The sequence below is a fragment of the Melitaea cinxia genome, chromosome 23 (assembly GCF_905220565.1).
Source record: "Melitaea cinxia chromosome 23, ilMelCinx1.1, whole genome shotgun sequence".
Lineage (NCBI taxonomy): Eukaryota > Metazoa > Arthropoda > Insecta > Lepidoptera > Nymphalidae > Melitaea > Melitaea cinxia.
Window position 1 is genome coordinate 8,491,143 of NC_059416.1, and position 18,775 is coordinate 8,509,917.

The 18,775-nt window shown below is 31.2% G+C and overlaps 1 protein-coding gene across 1 annotated transcript in view; it reads right to left on the reverse strand.

The window, feature by feature from the left end:
* LOC123665012 overlaps nucleotides 1–18,775 on the reverse strand; it is a 42,143-nt gene that overhangs the window by 19,144 nt on the left and 4,224 nt on the right. The window contains exons 2-3 of the mRNA XM_045599373.1: nucleotides 3,874–4,004; nucleotides 1,857–2,017 (exon numbers count right to left, since the gene is read on the reverse strand). Of these exons, the coding sequence (XP_045455329.1) occupies nucleotides 1,857–2,017; nucleotides 3,874–4,004 (292 nt within the window). The remainder of the gene's footprint in view (nucleotides 1–1,856; nucleotides 2,018–3,873; nucleotides 4,005–18,775) is intronic.

The window sequence follows — 18,775 nt, forward strand, 5'->3', positions numbered from 1 at the left end:
ACTGTTTGTACACTTCCCTACCGCTTCTCTTTTTCTTCGCTATGTCCTATGCCCAAAGGTTGTCTGGAAGAAATCGCTCTTAGCGATAAGACCGCCTGTGTACATCTTTCTTTTCATGTATCACTTTTGTTGTAATGTTTCTTTGTGGTGTACAATAAAGAGTATTTATTATTATTATTTATTATTATTGTGCAATGTGCATGTTGACATTTGATATGAATATTTTAGACCAACAATTAAGAATTTATACTTTTGTTGAATAAATGCTTGTAAAATTTAATTAAATTTATATATATATATATATATATATATATATATTGTTGAAACTTAAGAATTTATATTTTAGTTAAACAAAAGCTCTAAAAATTTAATTATGTATAGTAATCTGTGTGATATAAAAATTATATTCTAATTATAACAATTAAAAGATATAAAAAAAACACAAATTTTTTTTTTATTGCTATGGCCCATGTTTCTTGGAGACAATCGATGTTTTAGGAGTAGAACTAACCTAACCTAACCTAACATTTGGTTTGGGTTTTTCGTTTACACGGCTTAAAGGGCACCTATCCTACTCACTATTTTCATGACGGGGCAACTATCCATATAGGTAGGCATCTATCCTCAAAAAAAAGGGTTCACGAAAAGCTAATTTCTGCTTAATCTGCATTGGCTAGGTTGAAAAAAAATAGTCATAATTCAACATAAAGAATTGAGCTAGCTACATTAATAAAAACTATTCGTATAAAAACCATATTTTTAAAATTAGGTGACTATTTCAAAAAGTGAGGCATCTATCCCGGTTTTACCGGTTTTAATTTTTTTTTTTAATTTTTACCATTAACTTTGACACAACGAAGTTCCCATACCTTTTCATCATTAAGGTATTCATTGATGTTATAATAAGCTTTCTACATAAAGTTCGTAAAGTCCTCAAAGGTATTGAAAAACTTTTTGTGATAAATTGATTTAAGTAGAAATATTTGAATTCAAACTCCAATTAGTGTTTTTTAACAATGAGGAATTGCTCTTTGGTCCTCAAAATCTCTTAAACTTATTGCAAGGATATCGACGTCTGTTCCACAGGTTGGCAGTAATGCCTTTTTTAGGTAACAGCTGGCTGATACAGATACATATTTTTTGTAATAATCGTTCACATAAATAACACCCACATAAATAAATAGGTACACATATTATTTACGACCAGACTCGGGGCAGGAATAAAACCCACATTCCTCGCTGGAGAAAGTATTTTTGTTCCCAGGAAAAATACTGTTCTATTTTAATTGAAAATTTGTTGGTTTATATCCTAGTATCAAATCTTTGTTCAGCACTTGAGCACGTACATTTGTTTGTTCGCTATTGGTACTTGGTTGCATTTGGCCAAATAAAAAGAAAAGAAAACGCAACTACGAGATAAATATAATAAGTACAAAATATTTCAATATAATTTTTTTAACGTCAAAAGTATAGTAAAGTAGTAATGTTTTTTTAAAGTCACTTTGAATACTTCTTATTTTATGATACCAACGCAGTAACATCAAACTCGCAGCTCATTAGTCACCCATGAGTTTAGATAGGGTCCGCATCGTCACCGAAATATTTGGAGTCCCGTAAAATGATACTTAAAATTAATATATAACTAATAATAATTAGCAATGGTCACACTGGATTGCGGTTGTTTCTCTGGCGGTCAAAACCCGCACATGGAGTACACTTGTATTTGCCATACATACATACATATATGGATGTTTGATGTGGCCTGGCAATTTGTGTTTTGTGTATTTCCAACCCCATGATACAAGAATAAATTGGGCAGTCGAGTGTAAGGCGTTTATTTATTATTTCAAACGTACCTCTCATCAACAATCATCAAGTCATCAGACAGCTGGAAGGCAGCGGTTCTCAACATTCTGTCAACATATCCAACGAGCTCAATCGCGATACAGGAGGATGTCTCCCGCGACGCGCATTTGTTTGCCAGACCGTGTTTTAGCGTTTCTTCTGATGTTGACATCTGGAAGAAAAATTTCAAATATTATTAATTGTTTTTAACTGAGTTCCAATAAAAGGAGAAACTGCTCAATATGACTGTATTTTTTAATGTATTTTACCTCAGAACTTTTTACTGGATAGACCGATTTTGATGATTCTTTTTTTAATCGAATGGTAGTGCTTGTGTGGTTCCATTTTATTTTAATAGAGATCTGATGACAATTTTTTCAGTGATCTTTGATAACGCGTATTTACTTGACCATGTTTTCGTCTACCTACGTTGTATTATTTGTTTAATGTAGTGCGTGTAGAGGCCTGAAACACCGACGGTTTACGGATGTACGTGTTACGGATTCGGTTCGATATTTGTATTCGTTCAAATATTTGTTTCCAGTTTGGATATCTGTCCTTGTGGGTCGGCCCACCTTGCCTCGGAGAGCACATTAAGCTGTCAGTCCCGGCTATTATCATAAATACCTGATAGCGATCGTTACTTATAATAGGCGACATATCCGCCAATCCGCAGTGGAGCAGTGAGGTGGATTAAGCTCCAATCCTTCTCCTGTACGGAGAAAGAAGCCTATACCCAGTAGTGGGATATTACAGGCTGAATCGTGATTGATTTTGATTTTTTTGTTTGCGAGTAAACATCAATAAAATAGGTATTTTAACTAAATTTTCTTTATTACAACGTTGGCACATCACATTATATTGTACAATAACGTAGACGTAACTAGTAACTACATTTGTATGGGTTTAAATAATGTAATTAATTTAAAATAGTATAGTTTTTGTAAGGAAGATTAATGGAGAGTGAAATTTGGTACCTACTAAGTAGTAGGTACCAAAGTAAGGTAGTGGATTTGTTAGTTGTCTAGTTGGGTTAAAATAATGTAATTAATTTAAATTAGTGTAGTTTTCTTAAGGAAGATTAATGAAGAATAAAATTTGTTACTAAGTTTATTAAATCATTAAGGACTGTTATTATTTTCGTTAAAATTACGATGATAATATAACAAAAAACATAAGCCCTCATCTGTTTGTATAATATTTAATTTTGCTCTTACTGAAATTCTATTTTCAAATTCCTTTTCAAGATATTAAAGAGGGTAGGTATTATGTATAGATAATAACGAATACAAATTTGTATTAAATTTGTATTTTATTTTTACATTAGATACAGATAATATACTATTCTGTATATATATATATATATATATATATATATATATATATATATATATATATATATATACAGAATAGTATATAAATATATAAGTTATATACAAATTGATTTTATTGAAGTTTATTTATATCATACGAAAATCTAATAAAGGTTGATGTCTATATTAATTTAAATGTGAACTTTAATTCATCAAACATTAAAATTTAACAAAAATTAACAAAAAATATAAGTTTGAACATAATTAACGGGTTGTTCGCCTTATGCTAGTATTAAGTCTAGTAGCGAGTAATTTAGTAGCTAAAATACTCGCTTCTGCATCAAAATCGTACGCACTTCGTTCGAGTATAGTTTACAAGTGAATGGTGTTTCTTAAGATGAACAGCTTACAGCGCAATAAAGTAAATAAATTAATTAAGTTAATCTTAACGGCGATTTTAGAAGAGGTAGATGAGGAAATTTGTGTGATTAATAAAAATAAGCTATGGGTTCGAAAATAAATAAATATATAAATAAACGCCTCACACACAACGGACCCCACTAGGATTTTCGGATTATTTATGTGTCGGGGTCCGAAACGACACAAAATACACAAGCACAAACGCCCAGACTACGGCAAACATCTGTATGGCCAATACAAACGTTTGCCATGCGCACGGATCGAACCCGAAACCGTCAGCGCAACAACCACAAACCAGTGCTGTGTCCGTTGCGCCAGCGCGTCGTCGATGGATCAATGAAAGGAATAAACTAGGAGCTACTAAATATCTTCTGAAGGAACTAGCACTGGAATATCCCAAAGAATACTCCGATAGTTTGAGAAGGTCTGAAAGTTGTGTACATTTTCTGTTAATGAAAATACACTCTCAAATTTTTGCCGTAACTAATGAACTCGGCTAATTCGACAGGATCGGACTTGTTCAGCCGGTGTAACGTGTAACGTAACGAGTTCATTAATTTAGTAGATTTTCCTACTCACATTTTTGCAAACTGGGGGCCTTATATGAAAATCGATTCTTAAGGAATAAACTCTTAAATACGCACATAAAATGTTTATTTAACACTTTTTTTATTTTGAATTTGGGAAAACAATAAGTAACTTATCCAACATTTAATTTATATAGAACATTCTTACCAACACGCACCTTAACAGTAAAGATTAACATGCTTAATGCATACATAGACACTCACACAAACATAATACACCTACATTAATTTTAATACAACTACGAGCATACGGCTTACCGGTATAAGCGGTCACCGTAACCTATAGACATCTGCAACACCAGAAGCATCGCAACCCTAACCCTAATCCCCCCAGGAGCTTTGGTCACCTCACTCACCACAGGAACACAACACTGGCTGAAAGCAGTTTTATTTGCCTGTGATCTACTGTAAGATCGAGTTACTTCTTCAGTCAGGCTATCCATAATTTTGAGCAGGATATTGCAATGAATTCACAAGGGCTGCTATTGCTTTATTAAACTATCTAAGTGTGTACTATCACATTATATAATTAACCTGAAATGTTAGTATGTATATGACAATAAATAATAAAAAAATAAAATAAACCGGGTGCCTAGATCACTTGTTTATTGCACACACAAGTTTACTACATATACTACAAATAGAAGTTATAGGAATATTTTATTTGCACAGGTTTGAATTATGGGAATATATTTCATAACATAATATCATAAATTTTACCACGAATATAAGCGCTGCCAAGTTTCATGAAAGTATTATTGGAAAATGTCTTAAAGTATGCCAAAAAGCTTCATATTTAGTATTTAAGTGAACGAAAATTTTACTTATTACTTTAGCTTAATATTATTATTTTTTCACGACAATAATTAATTTCAAAAAAGTTCGTAAAAAATATTTTATACTGATTATTAACACATAAACATTTTTACCTTTCAAAATTTTACAATATTACACATATTTAGAACACAGAGCTTAAAAACTACTACTACTACTATACTATTTATCCTAACCAAACCGCCCACTTACGGTCACTAACCCGCCTGTCCAGCGTGGTGACTATGGGTAACAGACATGAATCACACCATTTTTGGCGTGAACTTGTGGAGGCCTATGTTCAACAGTGGACTGTGATAAGCTGAAATGATGATGATGATGATGATGATGATGATGATGATGATCATGATTTATCCTAATTTTTAATAAACATCTAAACCACCACAAATATTTTTCCTCTTATAATATGCCTAGTTCTACACGGAAAAAGAAATTCTATTCAATAAACGCATATATTAATAAGATTAAATTAATAAAATTTTGATCACTTATAAAAACAATCACACCTAAATAGCAAACGACAGATTCATTTTCAATTTCGAAATAATATAAGCCCTAATAAACTAATTTTAAACCAGCATGTTTCGAATAGCTTGTTGGGATTGCCTTTACTGTCAATAGAAGAATGAATATTAGGTATCTGAAGATATTATCGGTCTAATAAAACTCAAATTAACTTTAGCACAAATTTATCCATCCTCAAAAGCACTTTTACGAGTTCTAAAGTACGGCATGAAGAAAATTAATTCGATTTAAAAGATACTCTTACGTATTTTAAATTGAATGCAAATGTTTGAAAAGTCTTTTAAATTTCTTCCTTAAACGTTTTCCTTTCAGATATATTAATTTCCTGCTTTGCGTTCCTTTTTAAAGAATTTATTCATAAAAAACATATAATTTGATAATTTGATACTAAATATCTATCTTACTAATATTATAAATATCTTAAAGAAAAAAAAAATATAACTTTTATAAATATAAATATATATATACGGTCACCAACCCGTCTGCCCAGCGTGGTGACTATGGGCAAAACACATGAGTTCACGTTATTTTTAGCGTAAACTTTTGGAGGCCTATGTCCAGCAGTGGACTGTATAGGCTGTAATGATGATGATGATATATATATATATATATATATATATATATATATATATATATATATATATATATATATGTGTGTGTGTGTGTGTGTGTGTGTGTGAAGGTGTAATGTATAATAAAAAAATTCATAGAATATGTTATTTCTTATTTAAGAGATATTTAAAAAAATGTCGTCAATACAATCCCAATATTATAAGTTATTAATCTAATCTTTACAGGTTGGGTGCACAATTTTTGGATCTTCCGGAAGTTGATTAATAAATTCCCGACAAACTGTGTCTTTTATATTTGATGTTATAGCAACAAACATAACAGCTTTAGTTTTAAAGGTAAAGCCCTAAGTTGTGAAATATTGATTTTGTACTGTATTTAAAAATGTATGTTTAAGAAAATATGCCTCAAGAGATACCTGTTCTGGGTCTGTGTTCTTTCAAGTCAAAATATTGCTTTAGGCTGTGTCAAACTCAAATTCATTATCGCCTGTAACCTGCAGCCAAAAGTAACGTTATCGAAAAATATTTTTTAAATCAGACAAGAAAGTTATCAAATATTTGAATTTATATAATATAACTTTATTTACCAACCGTACATAGCGAATTGCGTAACCGACTTCATATAATTGATTACAATAAAGGTTCTGGTAAAAGCGCTAACAAATGACAACTTTATTCGATGAAGGACTAAATTCCATTGACAGTATTAAATAAATTAGTTGAGACGTTTTCAGATTTACAGAAGCGTCTAGTTTCAGAATTGGTCTCCTTTGATAGATCGATGGTTAATAAAAGTTTATAAAGGAAAAAATATAAAAATATTTTACACATTTTTATATATCACTAAAGTAACAAACGAGCGTACGGTCAGCAGATAATAAGCAGTTATAGACTCCTGTGGATGCCACGCTGGCGGTTGCGGTTTCGATCACCGCACATGACAAACATTTGTATTGGCCATACAGGTGTTTGCCGTGGTCTGGGTGTTTGTGCAGACCTTGTGGGTCGCCCCACCGTGCCTCGGAGAGCACTTTAAGCCGTCGGTCCCGGTTCTTATCATGTACACCTGATAGCGATCGTTACTCATAGTAAGAAATATATCCGCCAACCCGCATTGGAGCAGCGTGGTGGATTAAGCTCTGATCCTTCTCCTACATGGGGAAAGAGGCCTATGCCCAGTAGTGGGATATTAAAGCGTGGACTCCTGCAACATCAGGTGCTGCAAAAGCGCGTTGCCGACCCTATCCCCGATCTTTCCCAGGAGCTCTGGCCACCTTACTCACCACAGGAACATAAAACCACTTAAGATCATTCTTATTTGACCATGTTCTTCTAAAATATTGTGGTACTCCTCTAGTGAGGCAGATTATGAGTAAGATATTTTATGCTATTCCTTCCCTAAGAGAGCTTTTGAGGTAGTACTTGAGGTACCTACCTCAGTAAGATTCCCTTATAGCATGTATGCCTTCATTCATTGTGATCTGAGCTTTTGTGTTGGTGTTGTCTATGTTTCTGGTTTCCTGACACAGAGTTCTCATCTTACCAGAAGGAATTTAGTACTGAGCCTTTATATTTATAAACTGTATTCTTCCTTTTTACTACTTAATTCAAATCCATACCAATTCTATAAAACTAGTTTTAAACCCGCTATCTTGAACTGAATCGAAACTCAATTCGTTTAAGTCTTTGTACGAATTCCTTTATAGTGAGTTAGCAGTTAAAGTGTTTAACGTGAAACTAATATACATCACGTATCTGGTTTATTTATTGACAAAAGCAGGAGAATATAACTTTAATTGAAAGAAATAATTTTAAAGAGAAAGGCGTGTTAATTACTTACTATACAGATTCTTAATATTTTTTTCTAGTTGAGTTCTACCTGGCTACAAAGTAGTTGGCCAATAATATTTTAAAAAAATGTACTTAGTATTTTTATTCAATTAAATAATTGTATATGCTTGTAAATGAAAAAAAAAACTGACTTCAATAATAATAATAATTAATTAAAAACGCATTATTAAGGATAACACAAAAAAAAACATCCGTTAGGTGTCGATAAAATTTAAACAAAAGCACATGACAAGCACCAGCATTATTTTCATAAAAAAAAAGAATTGTTAAAACCGGTATACATAGTAAAAAGTTATTAAGTAATAAGCGCACATAAAAAAATGTAGTCGAATTAAAAATAATTCCTAAGGGAGGACCTTTACCCAGTCCTAAAAGTATACGAAACGCCAGGGATGTAAAAAACCTAACAAATCGGGATAAAATCCGAAAAACTTATTTCATTATAATAAAACAATATCCTCTCAAAATTTCAAACTTTCCTTAATAACTGGTTTAGTCAATTATCAGTCCGTATTCATTACAAAATTGGTTGTAATCTAGGGTAGTAAACGAGGACACAACTTTAGCTGATAGATATATAATCAAGTAAAAGTTAATCCCTATTGTCTTCGAAGTATTGACTGATTTCCAATCTCAGTGATTAGAAATTATCGAGAGTTCTTATAAATACCACAATAAAATACTCTCATAGTTCACTTCTTTTATTGTGGTTAGCAACAGTGAAGAAAAACATTTTTCTTATTAAAATTAAATACTTATTGAGAGACGTAAATATAACCATATTATTTGTACAAATAAAAATTAATTGCCGAAATGTATATACGCGCGTAACTTCCAAACGACTCCGCTAAATTGTATAATCATTTTTTGTATAAATGGCAAACAAAAAAAAAACAGATTTCAATTACATTGACAAGTAATACAACATAGGTAGACGAAAAAATAGTCAAGTAAATACGCATTATCAAAGATTACTCAAAAAGTTGTAATCAGATCTCGATGAAATGTGACCACATGATAAACATCGGCTTTCGATTAAATTAAAAATCATCAAAATCGGTACTCCCAATAAAAACTTATGCGGATTTTCGAGGGTTTCCCTCGATTTATCTGGGATCCAATCATCAGATCCTGGTTTTCTTATCATGGTTCCACACTTAGTATATCTCCTTTCCATCAAAAAAGAATGATCGAAATCGGTTAAAAAAAGTAAAAATATTTTTGAAGTCGGTTAAAAAAATTATTACATTTAATATGTTTTTTTTTTTTGAATCAAAGCCTTCTTAATCAATTCAAAATCTTTAAGAAGAGAGGGTGGAGTATTCTGTGGTATTTTGAATCCACCAGTGTGTCTTAATAGACAATTCCCATAATATAACTAGCTAACACTGTTGCTTTGAAAAGTTAAGTAATTTTAAATTTATTTTCAATTAATATTTACTTTTATAACTGATAAAATATAATTAACGAAACGACATAGTCTATGCTGGGAATAGAGGAGTTCTAGTTTTCCACTTTCCACATGAATGTGACTGTTTCATAAGGTTGCAAGGCTTAAGAGTTAGCGAATTGATACCTTAAAAAAAAAGAAACTAGTGTGTCTTTGACCACACGACTGAAGTAAAGCTTCTGCATAATAGGCCTGCACTGTGTCTTAGATATGCGAAACGTAATTGGCTCTGAAACAAAAAAGAGAAAAAGAAACTGTGTGCTCGCACCTCTCTCTTTTGCTCCGTTCACCTCATCTGATCACACTCTTCGTAACGTTCTCATCACGCATTCATCAGCTTACTCCCTAAGTCAAATGTGCATAAAGTCACAAATACACTCGAGTCACTCCCATAAGCGCCGGTAGGGATATACTTAGCAGTATTACGTTTTACACATAAAAAATAAACAAAAGTATTTCCCAATTATACTTAAAAACAAGTGATTTTTATTTAATTTCCGCTACGGCGTGTGGCTTTACTCTTGGCGCTCAAAGTGCATCTCTAGACTTTTAATTACGGGCGTCAGTAACGACGTATTAATATAAATTAGGTCAATGGAGAAAGCGACATTGGTATTACATTTCAACCGTAACCCATCGATTACCAACTTTCGTGCGTTTTTTTTTCCAAGTAAAAAGTATGCCTTGGATACAAAACATTACGTTATAATCAACTCTATGCCCCTTGCGTTATCTGCGATCGAATTTCACATTTACGATGCTTATTGGTATGAGAAGCTAGAAAATTTCATTTTTTAAAGGATTTGATAGAATTGGACAAAAACCTTCATAAATAATAATTATATTTGCTCGCAAACGAAAAAACCGACTTCATTTACTTCGACTTCTTAATTAGACGCTCGAACAGTTAGTTAATCTTCGAAAATAAAACCATGGTAACACGAAATTCGTTCAACTAGTCAAATATAATTAGGCATGGCATTGGTGTGTGAAATATATAACTACTGTTGTATATAATATTGTGTAATAATTATGTTGTTTTATTACATTTATTAGTGATTGAACCTCTAATGTCACTGTGTAAATTATACTGCTCTCAAGCACTAGCAGTATTGTGTTCCTGTGGTGAGTAAGGTGACTAGATCTCATAGGGGAGATTGGGGCTAGGGTCGACTACGCGCTCTATATGCTACGGTAATCGCTTACTGTGAGGTGAGCCCTACGTTTATTTGCCGATCTAGTTATCTCTATAATAAAAAATATAGAACATAAACATTGTTCGATTTTTTTTCGAGGTTAACTTTCTAAAAAAAAATGTTTTACCTGATACTTGTGCTAGTAAAAAAATTAAATCTACTAAAGTTAGTCAAACTGTAGTCATCATGATACGTACCTATTTTTAATAATAATTTAATTTCATATATGCAATTTAAAATTATTTTTAATTTAAAATACTGATTGTTATACAAAACGTGATATATTTTTTTATATGAAAGAAAGAAAAAAAAAACTTTTTTATCGCCCTACCAGTACAAATGTTAAAATGACACATACATTATAACATATAATAATACAGAATAATATATAATAACACACACACACACACACACATATATATATATATATATATATATATCATACATATTTAATAGAACAGTCTCAGTAAGTAATTACAAACATAATCTCATAATCCATCGTGACCACTCAATTTGATTAAGAGATTACGGCCAAATAATACGAAATACTAATAAACGTAGCTTTATTGACATAATAGCTATCCAGTGTTTTTATTCAATTACTAGCTGTGCCCGCAACTTCATCCGCATGAAATAGTGACTTGGACATTTTTTTTGGGTGTATCTTTTGGTTTATTTCAAATTATAAACACCTTCGTTCGGGTTCACACATTCAACGTGTTCACATGTTCAACGTTATTCTTTCAATTGGCATAACTTTTTTATTTATAAATCGATTAACATGAAATAAACACTAAATATTAAGTAAAGCTTATTACAATATATAAGTGAAAACTGCATCTAAATCGGATTAACAGCTTCTGCGTTAACGCGCACAAACATATTACATTGACATTTTTATTATATGATATACCTATAATAAAATCGTAGCAATTATTGTACATTGAAAATTTTATGAAAAAGTTTTCAGTACCTATATTCGTGTGGTATTTATAATCCTGTAATTTTTTTTTTATTATTTTCCGTATAAACTTTCGCGGTCATTTAAACATCACATCACTCCTTGTCGCCGATTGTATAACGATCGCGGTAGCAAAGTATTGAACTTCAACAAAAAATACTATGACAATTGGTTATAGACCAGATCTTAGTGCTTTGAAACGTAATAGTAAGATTTAGTTGAAGCAGTTATTAATATGTAGTGGTAGATAGTAGTAGATGTTTTAATGGAAAAGTACAAAAAAACTACGCGATTTTCCTAGTTTTGTAATAACAGTAATTGAACAATAAAACAGTGATCTCTTTTATTATTGTATAAAATTATTAAGCGTAGTACGAATAAAATGAACATCAAATGGATCATAGAAGTAATTGTTGTTGGATGTGACAATCAACAAATTATATTACAATATAATATTAATGGAAATGAATGTTTGAAAGATTTATCACTACACATATTATGTCAGTAATGTCGTAAACATTTATTCATATATCTGTAATTTCGTATATATTTTACACTTTCGATAACTTTTGCCGTGTAATGGGGTCGGAAAACAAATTGGACAAAATATGGCGATTGAAGCGAATATTAAAAATACGAAAAATCATACCAATCAAAAAATGTAAACAATTTTCTTTTGTTCTACTGGTTCGAGGTGAAAAATTTATTTACATTTGATATATTAAGTCTGTTAAATCGATGAAGTTTATAGGCTATATTTTATCATACTTAAATAAAAACAAAGCACCCTTCTTAAAGCCAAAACCATTTCCCAGACAATCGTGTGCTAGTGTTTATTGGGTTTTTATTTTCAAACTATAAAATTTTTAATTTATGGCACTTAGATGATAATTGTATAAATAAGTTAGGTAATACATTTTAACCACTGTCATTAATTTTATTTCCAATGCTTTTTATTCAAGTGGCTTAATACATATATATTGTTACTAACACAATACAAAACCCAACTTAAACTCTCAAACAATGAAGGGATAGAGAACTAAGACAACTATCGTTAATTAAGTCACGTATTGTTTCTTCTTTTCAATGGATGCTTGAAAACCTTGGCCGTCGTATCCGTTTGGTGAAAAAACAAGGTAATATTGCCAAAATAAGATTTTATCAATATTTGTATTTTTTAACTATAGAATTTTAAAAAGACATATATGAATCAGAACGAGGATCTACGATGTGCTATGAAAATAAATTGGAGCTTAGGTTCAATAAATGCAAAAGCATAAGCTTCACTAAAAAAAAAATGGTAAGCAGTTTCACGTATTTCCTTTGTGACTCAGATATTGATAAAGTACAAAATATAAGAGACCTGGGTGTAACAATAGACGATAAGCTACACTTGGACCCTTGCATATATAACATTATTAGTAAAGCCTTTCAAATGTACACATTCCTCTACTGAATTCAGAAATCCATCCACACTCGTGTATTTTTTAGGCCCTTAATAAGATCACAACTTGAATACGCCGTTGCTATCTGGAATCCATTCTACATTAAATATGGGATAAGCTTAGAAAAGGTATAGAAGAAGTTTTTACGTCACGTGAATTACAAATGTTATCCTAAACGTATGCCTTATGAGTTGCTTGTAAGGAATTACAAACTGCTTGACTTGAAATCTAGACGACTGCAACTAGAAGCTATTTTTACGATCTTTGTAATAATAAGTATGATTGTATGAACATTGTAAGCTAAATTAGATAGTCTGTGCCTTCGCGCGCTCATTTGCGACCATCCTGCCGTTGACCGCATTTATCTTTATATTAGAGCTTTGATTGATACTACAACAATCTTTTCAGCTTAGTTATTATCCTATTTAGTTAACGCTACACTACATAAATCTATACTAATATTATAAAACTCAAAAGTTTGTTTGTTTAAACGCATGTCTCAACAACAACCGGTTCGAAATGAAAAATTATTTTTGTGTTGTACCAAGTAACCTGTTACCAAGATTGGCTTGGTTATTGTTTTTTTTAAGTAAAACTTCTTTAAGCACACTTGACTTGGGGAATAAGCTGGTAAATGTATGACGAGAGCGTTACGATTACTAAAAGTAGTTGAAAGGGAGATATATATTAGTGAAAATAGAAACAGACATATGTTTCGTAAGTTTTACTTTAGTCTGGTCTAAAGTATTCTCGTTTTTTTCCTTAAATGAATGCGCATGGAACCGCGGGGCTATACCCTATACCCTAGTACTTGTATTAATTAACTTGAACTCATCATAAATGTCGCAATATTTACAGAAAATTATAATGAATTACGTTACAATAATTAAGTAGAATTTAACACGATAAGCCTTAACTAGCTCGTTCGTCTCCCCACAGTTACGCCCCAACGACCACCTGTATGATATCTACGATTACTGACTTTCATCTGAAATAAATTGTAATACATAATCTTAATAAAACTGTGTCAATAAATTTTTATTTAGTTATTATCTAGCTGTGGCCGTTATTTAATTTTTATAGAAATAATTTCTAAATAAATAAAATAACCAAAAATCCTGACATGGACGCTATGGATAGATATGAATATATATATATATATATATATATATATATATATATATATATATATATATAAAATCAATTGCTGTTCGTTTGTCTCGCCAAAACTCGATATTGGCTGGACCGATTTGGCAAATTATTTGCTCTTTAAATATTTGTTAAAGTTCTGGAAATGTTTAAAAGGTGAAAAACGTAAATTATAATTAATGGAAAATACTAAAAACGACAATTTAATTTTCCAATACAAAATGTTCCTAGCTGTGAAACATCTGTCTTTTGTCAAAAGAATTGTCACTTGGTTGTCAAATATTTAAAGGAACGTTCAGAAAGTATTTAGTCCATATTTTATCACTATATATGCAGTAATACTTTTCACAAATACATGTAGATGGTACAAAGTCCACCAGGTCACCTAGTTGCGTACTATATCATTTTTTTTTACTTAATGAGTAAAAAAAAAGTTACAACTAATTAGCGAAACTAGTTACAGCTTAATAATGTTTAAATCTATATATGTACCAATATGTAATGGAGATATTGTCTTATCTGCGTTAATTTCTACATAATTTTACATGTATAAATAGTCGTGTATTACATTTAACGACGCAAAGAAATATTGTATAATTCATTAGTGAAAGAAATCTCAGTAAAATGTCTCGTGCCTAACCACGCGTTGGAAATCAGTCATTGTTTTTATACAAGATTTTACATTTTAAACAGACTATTTTATTGTTACCTGGTAACTTCGCTAAATAGAATTGATTAATTATTACAATTACATTGCTGGTTTTATTTATTTTATATTTTATTTTAAATATGTGTGTGTGTGTTTATTTGTGTATGTTTTGATGAATCAACGGATAGAAAAAAATGTGTCTTAATCAAAAGGTTTACCGTGTCATCAGCAACGTAAGAATACCGCAATATATCGAAGAAACCTTCACAGCTATAAAGAAAATGTAAGTCCTGTATGTATATTTATAAATCCGCTGAGGAGCTACACCGATTGTTCTTATCCTTATTATTATTCCATAGAAGATATTTAAATCTTTAATAAAACATAGAACATTTGTATGCTTTTATATTCATTTAATTATATATTTTTTTTATTGTTGTTTGAAATAATTTTAAAGATATAATGATTCTAAATATTTGTTAGTTACTATAAACAACTAGTTTATCATTTCAACTATAAATCAAAGTTATTTTTTGTAAGTGCTGTGTACTTCTTTAAGTGACAAATAAATATATAAATGATTAAATAATAACTGTGTTTGAACACAAATGAAAAAAACTGACATAAATTACATCGACAAGTAATATAACGTAGGTAGAAGAAAAAATAATAAATTAAATAGGCGTTAAGATTACTCACAAAGTATTAATTGGGTCGCGATCAAATTTAAATGGGACCAGATGAAGAGAATTAGCTTTCGGATAAAAAAAAATATCGACATCGTTCCAACCAGTCAAAAGTTTCGAGGCATAATACAACATCGGTGGATAAAAAAATAGTCAATACGCATCATTAGATATAACTCCAAAAGAACTAGTCAGATGTCGATTAAATTTAAATAGGACCACATGACAAGCCTTTTCGATTAAATTGTACCATTTCGTAGTATTTATATGTAATTAAAATCGAATGTGAATGTTTTCTAGTCCGAAAATGTAATTATTATTCTAATTAATTAATTAACTGTAAATAATGTAGTTGATCAAAATTTAATACATATTTCAGAATTAATATTTTTGCTTAATGTAATCTTTATTATTAATTTAGTAACTTTAGACTTTATGACGTAATGAAAGATTTTTTTTATAGAGATTGTTACAACTATATTTGTTTACGAACTATAATAATCATAATATAATTTAAGTTTAAGAAATCATATTTAAATTCAAATTTAATATGATACTTCATAATATAGAAAGTTTTAACAACATAGTTATTTGCTTGTTCGAACAGAATAACTACTATAATAATAACATATAAACAAAACTAATCAGACAATTAAAATAACAGCTCACCTCATTGTCAATCTCGTTCGATCTTACGGTCCCGACAATCAAAATAGTTAACAAAAAGCTCTTCATTTTTTTTTATCGATAATGTCCTTCACTTCACTAGCACCGTGTGCACTTATCGATATATACACAGTTTGACAACCGCTGCACTAACGGCAAATGCAGAAATGCGTAAAGTTGAACTGTTTTATATGTGCATGCATGGATGAACATGCAGTGGGGAACGCTAATGCATGTTAGTTTCTAGTTTATCTATGAGAAAATCTTTTCAAAATTTATTATAAATTTATTTTGAAAGATAAGCTTTATAAATATTATATTTAACAATATTTACAAAATAATTCATTTTTGATAAAAAAGAAATTATAACATTTTTGTAAATAATATTTTGGAAATGTTATACACAAGATATTAGATTATTTTTTTTTATAATATATTGCAAGAGTTATTAATAACATATATTTGAGTATGCATACAAATAATCTATGTCAAGAAAATAACGTAAGTATATGATTACCTTTAGTTTTATATATATATATATATATATATAAATATATTTTTTTGAGAAAAAATTAGGTTTTGTTATACAGTGACCACGTCACCTTACTTTTAGTTAATTTCGTCGACTACGAAAAATAATTTATCAATTCGACTGTATTTTTTATGTGTGTTACCTCATAACTTCTTCTTGGGTAAACTGATTTCGATTATTCTTTTTTTATTCGAAAAGTAACGCTTGTCATGTGGTCCCAATTAAATTTAATCGAGTTTTGACATGTGCTTTCGAGTTACCTCTAATAATGTGTATTTACTTGACTATTTTTTCGTATATCTACGTTGTATTACTGATCGATGTAATGAAAGTCGATTAGGTCGGGGTTTGTTATTGTCAAGAAAATATTTGTGTGAATAAAATAAAAAAGGTTATATTTACTAAAAATGGAGGTCGGCTAGTTATAAATAAAAGGAAAATCGTTGAAATACGATACACATCTATACTTCTTAAGTTACACACGAAGAAATTTTTAATAAACAGGTCAGACGGACTCACCTCAATCTTACCGAAGCGATTTAAATATTGTTTTATTTTAAATAAACTTATTTTTTTAATAAATTAATTAAAATGCATTATTACTTTGGAGGTGCTGTGTGGCTACGGCACTAAAGAATTTAGCCACCCCCTCTCTTCCCGTGGGTGTCGTAAGAGGCGACTAAGGGATAACAAGGTTCCACAACCACCTTGGAACTTAAGAAGCCGACCGATGGCGGGATAACCATCCAACTGCTGGCTTTGAAATACACAGGCCGAAGACGGGCAGCAGCGTCTTCGGTGCGACAAAGCTAGTACTGCGGTCACCAACCCGCCTGCCCAGCGTGGTGACTATGGGCAAAACACATGAGTTCACGTTATTTTTGGCGTAAACTTGTGGAGGCCTATGTCCAGCAGTGGACTGTATAGGCTGTAATGATGATTACTTTGGAGATCCAAAATTCTAACATTATTTCTTGTGAGAGCTATGCTAGCAGTAAAATATTCACACTTCAGCCTATCGCATTCCACTGCTGGACATAGGCCTCCCCAAGTTCGCGCCGGACATCCCGGTCTTCCGCAATCCTCATCCAGCCTACACCGGCAATCTTACGTAGATCGTCGGTCCAACGGGCCGGAGGACGTCCCACACTGCGTTTGCCAAGACGCGGTCTCCACTCTAGGACCCGTCTACTCAAACGGCCATCGGTCCTGCGACACAGATGACTTCATACACTTCGTCGAGTCTTCACTTCGAAGATTCAGCAATGCTTGAAGACAAAAGTTTTCAAGCAATGCGTCCTGCCTGTGTTAACATACGGAGCCGAGACGTGGACACTGACGAAGGGACTGGTCCACAAGTTTAAGGTCGTTCAACGTGCAATGGAACGGGCTATGCTTGGGGTCTCTCTCAAAGATAGGATTAGACGTAGCCCACAGAATTAGCAAGTTGAAGTGGCAGTGGGCTGGTCATCTGTGTCGCAGTAAAATATTATTATTACTTATTTCAGATAATTAAAATAATTAAATTTTTGAAATCGACTTCTGCTAAAGTTAAAGCAGGCCGTTATAAAACCTTGTTTTACATATATTACAGGTACAATCAAAATAATTTAATTGTAAATAGTAATAATTTGCAAATTAATTAATAAAAGTGCGTTTTTTTTATATAAATATACTTTAAAACATTATACTAAATCTCATAAGCTGTATGCATTTAGTCTGTAACATCCCACTGCTTAAGGGCATAAGCCTCTATTTTGGTGTAGGTAAAGGATAAGCTACGGTATAAATAAATATATCCACTGAATTTACAAATATTAAAACTGAATGTAAGTGAAACCACGCGACGCGATAAAACTTAAACCGTTTCCAATATAGGTTCTACTTAAATGACTTAGTCTGTAACTGTTATTTTTTAAATGAGCCGTTATTTTAAACAATTTTTAATAATAGCTATTAATTGTATCGTACCAATATTTTTAACCTCCAAAAAAGGAGGAGGTTCTCAATTCGACTGTATTTTTTTTTTTTATGTATGTTACATCAGAACTTTTGACTGGGTGGAGCGATTTCGACAAATTTTCTTTTAATCGA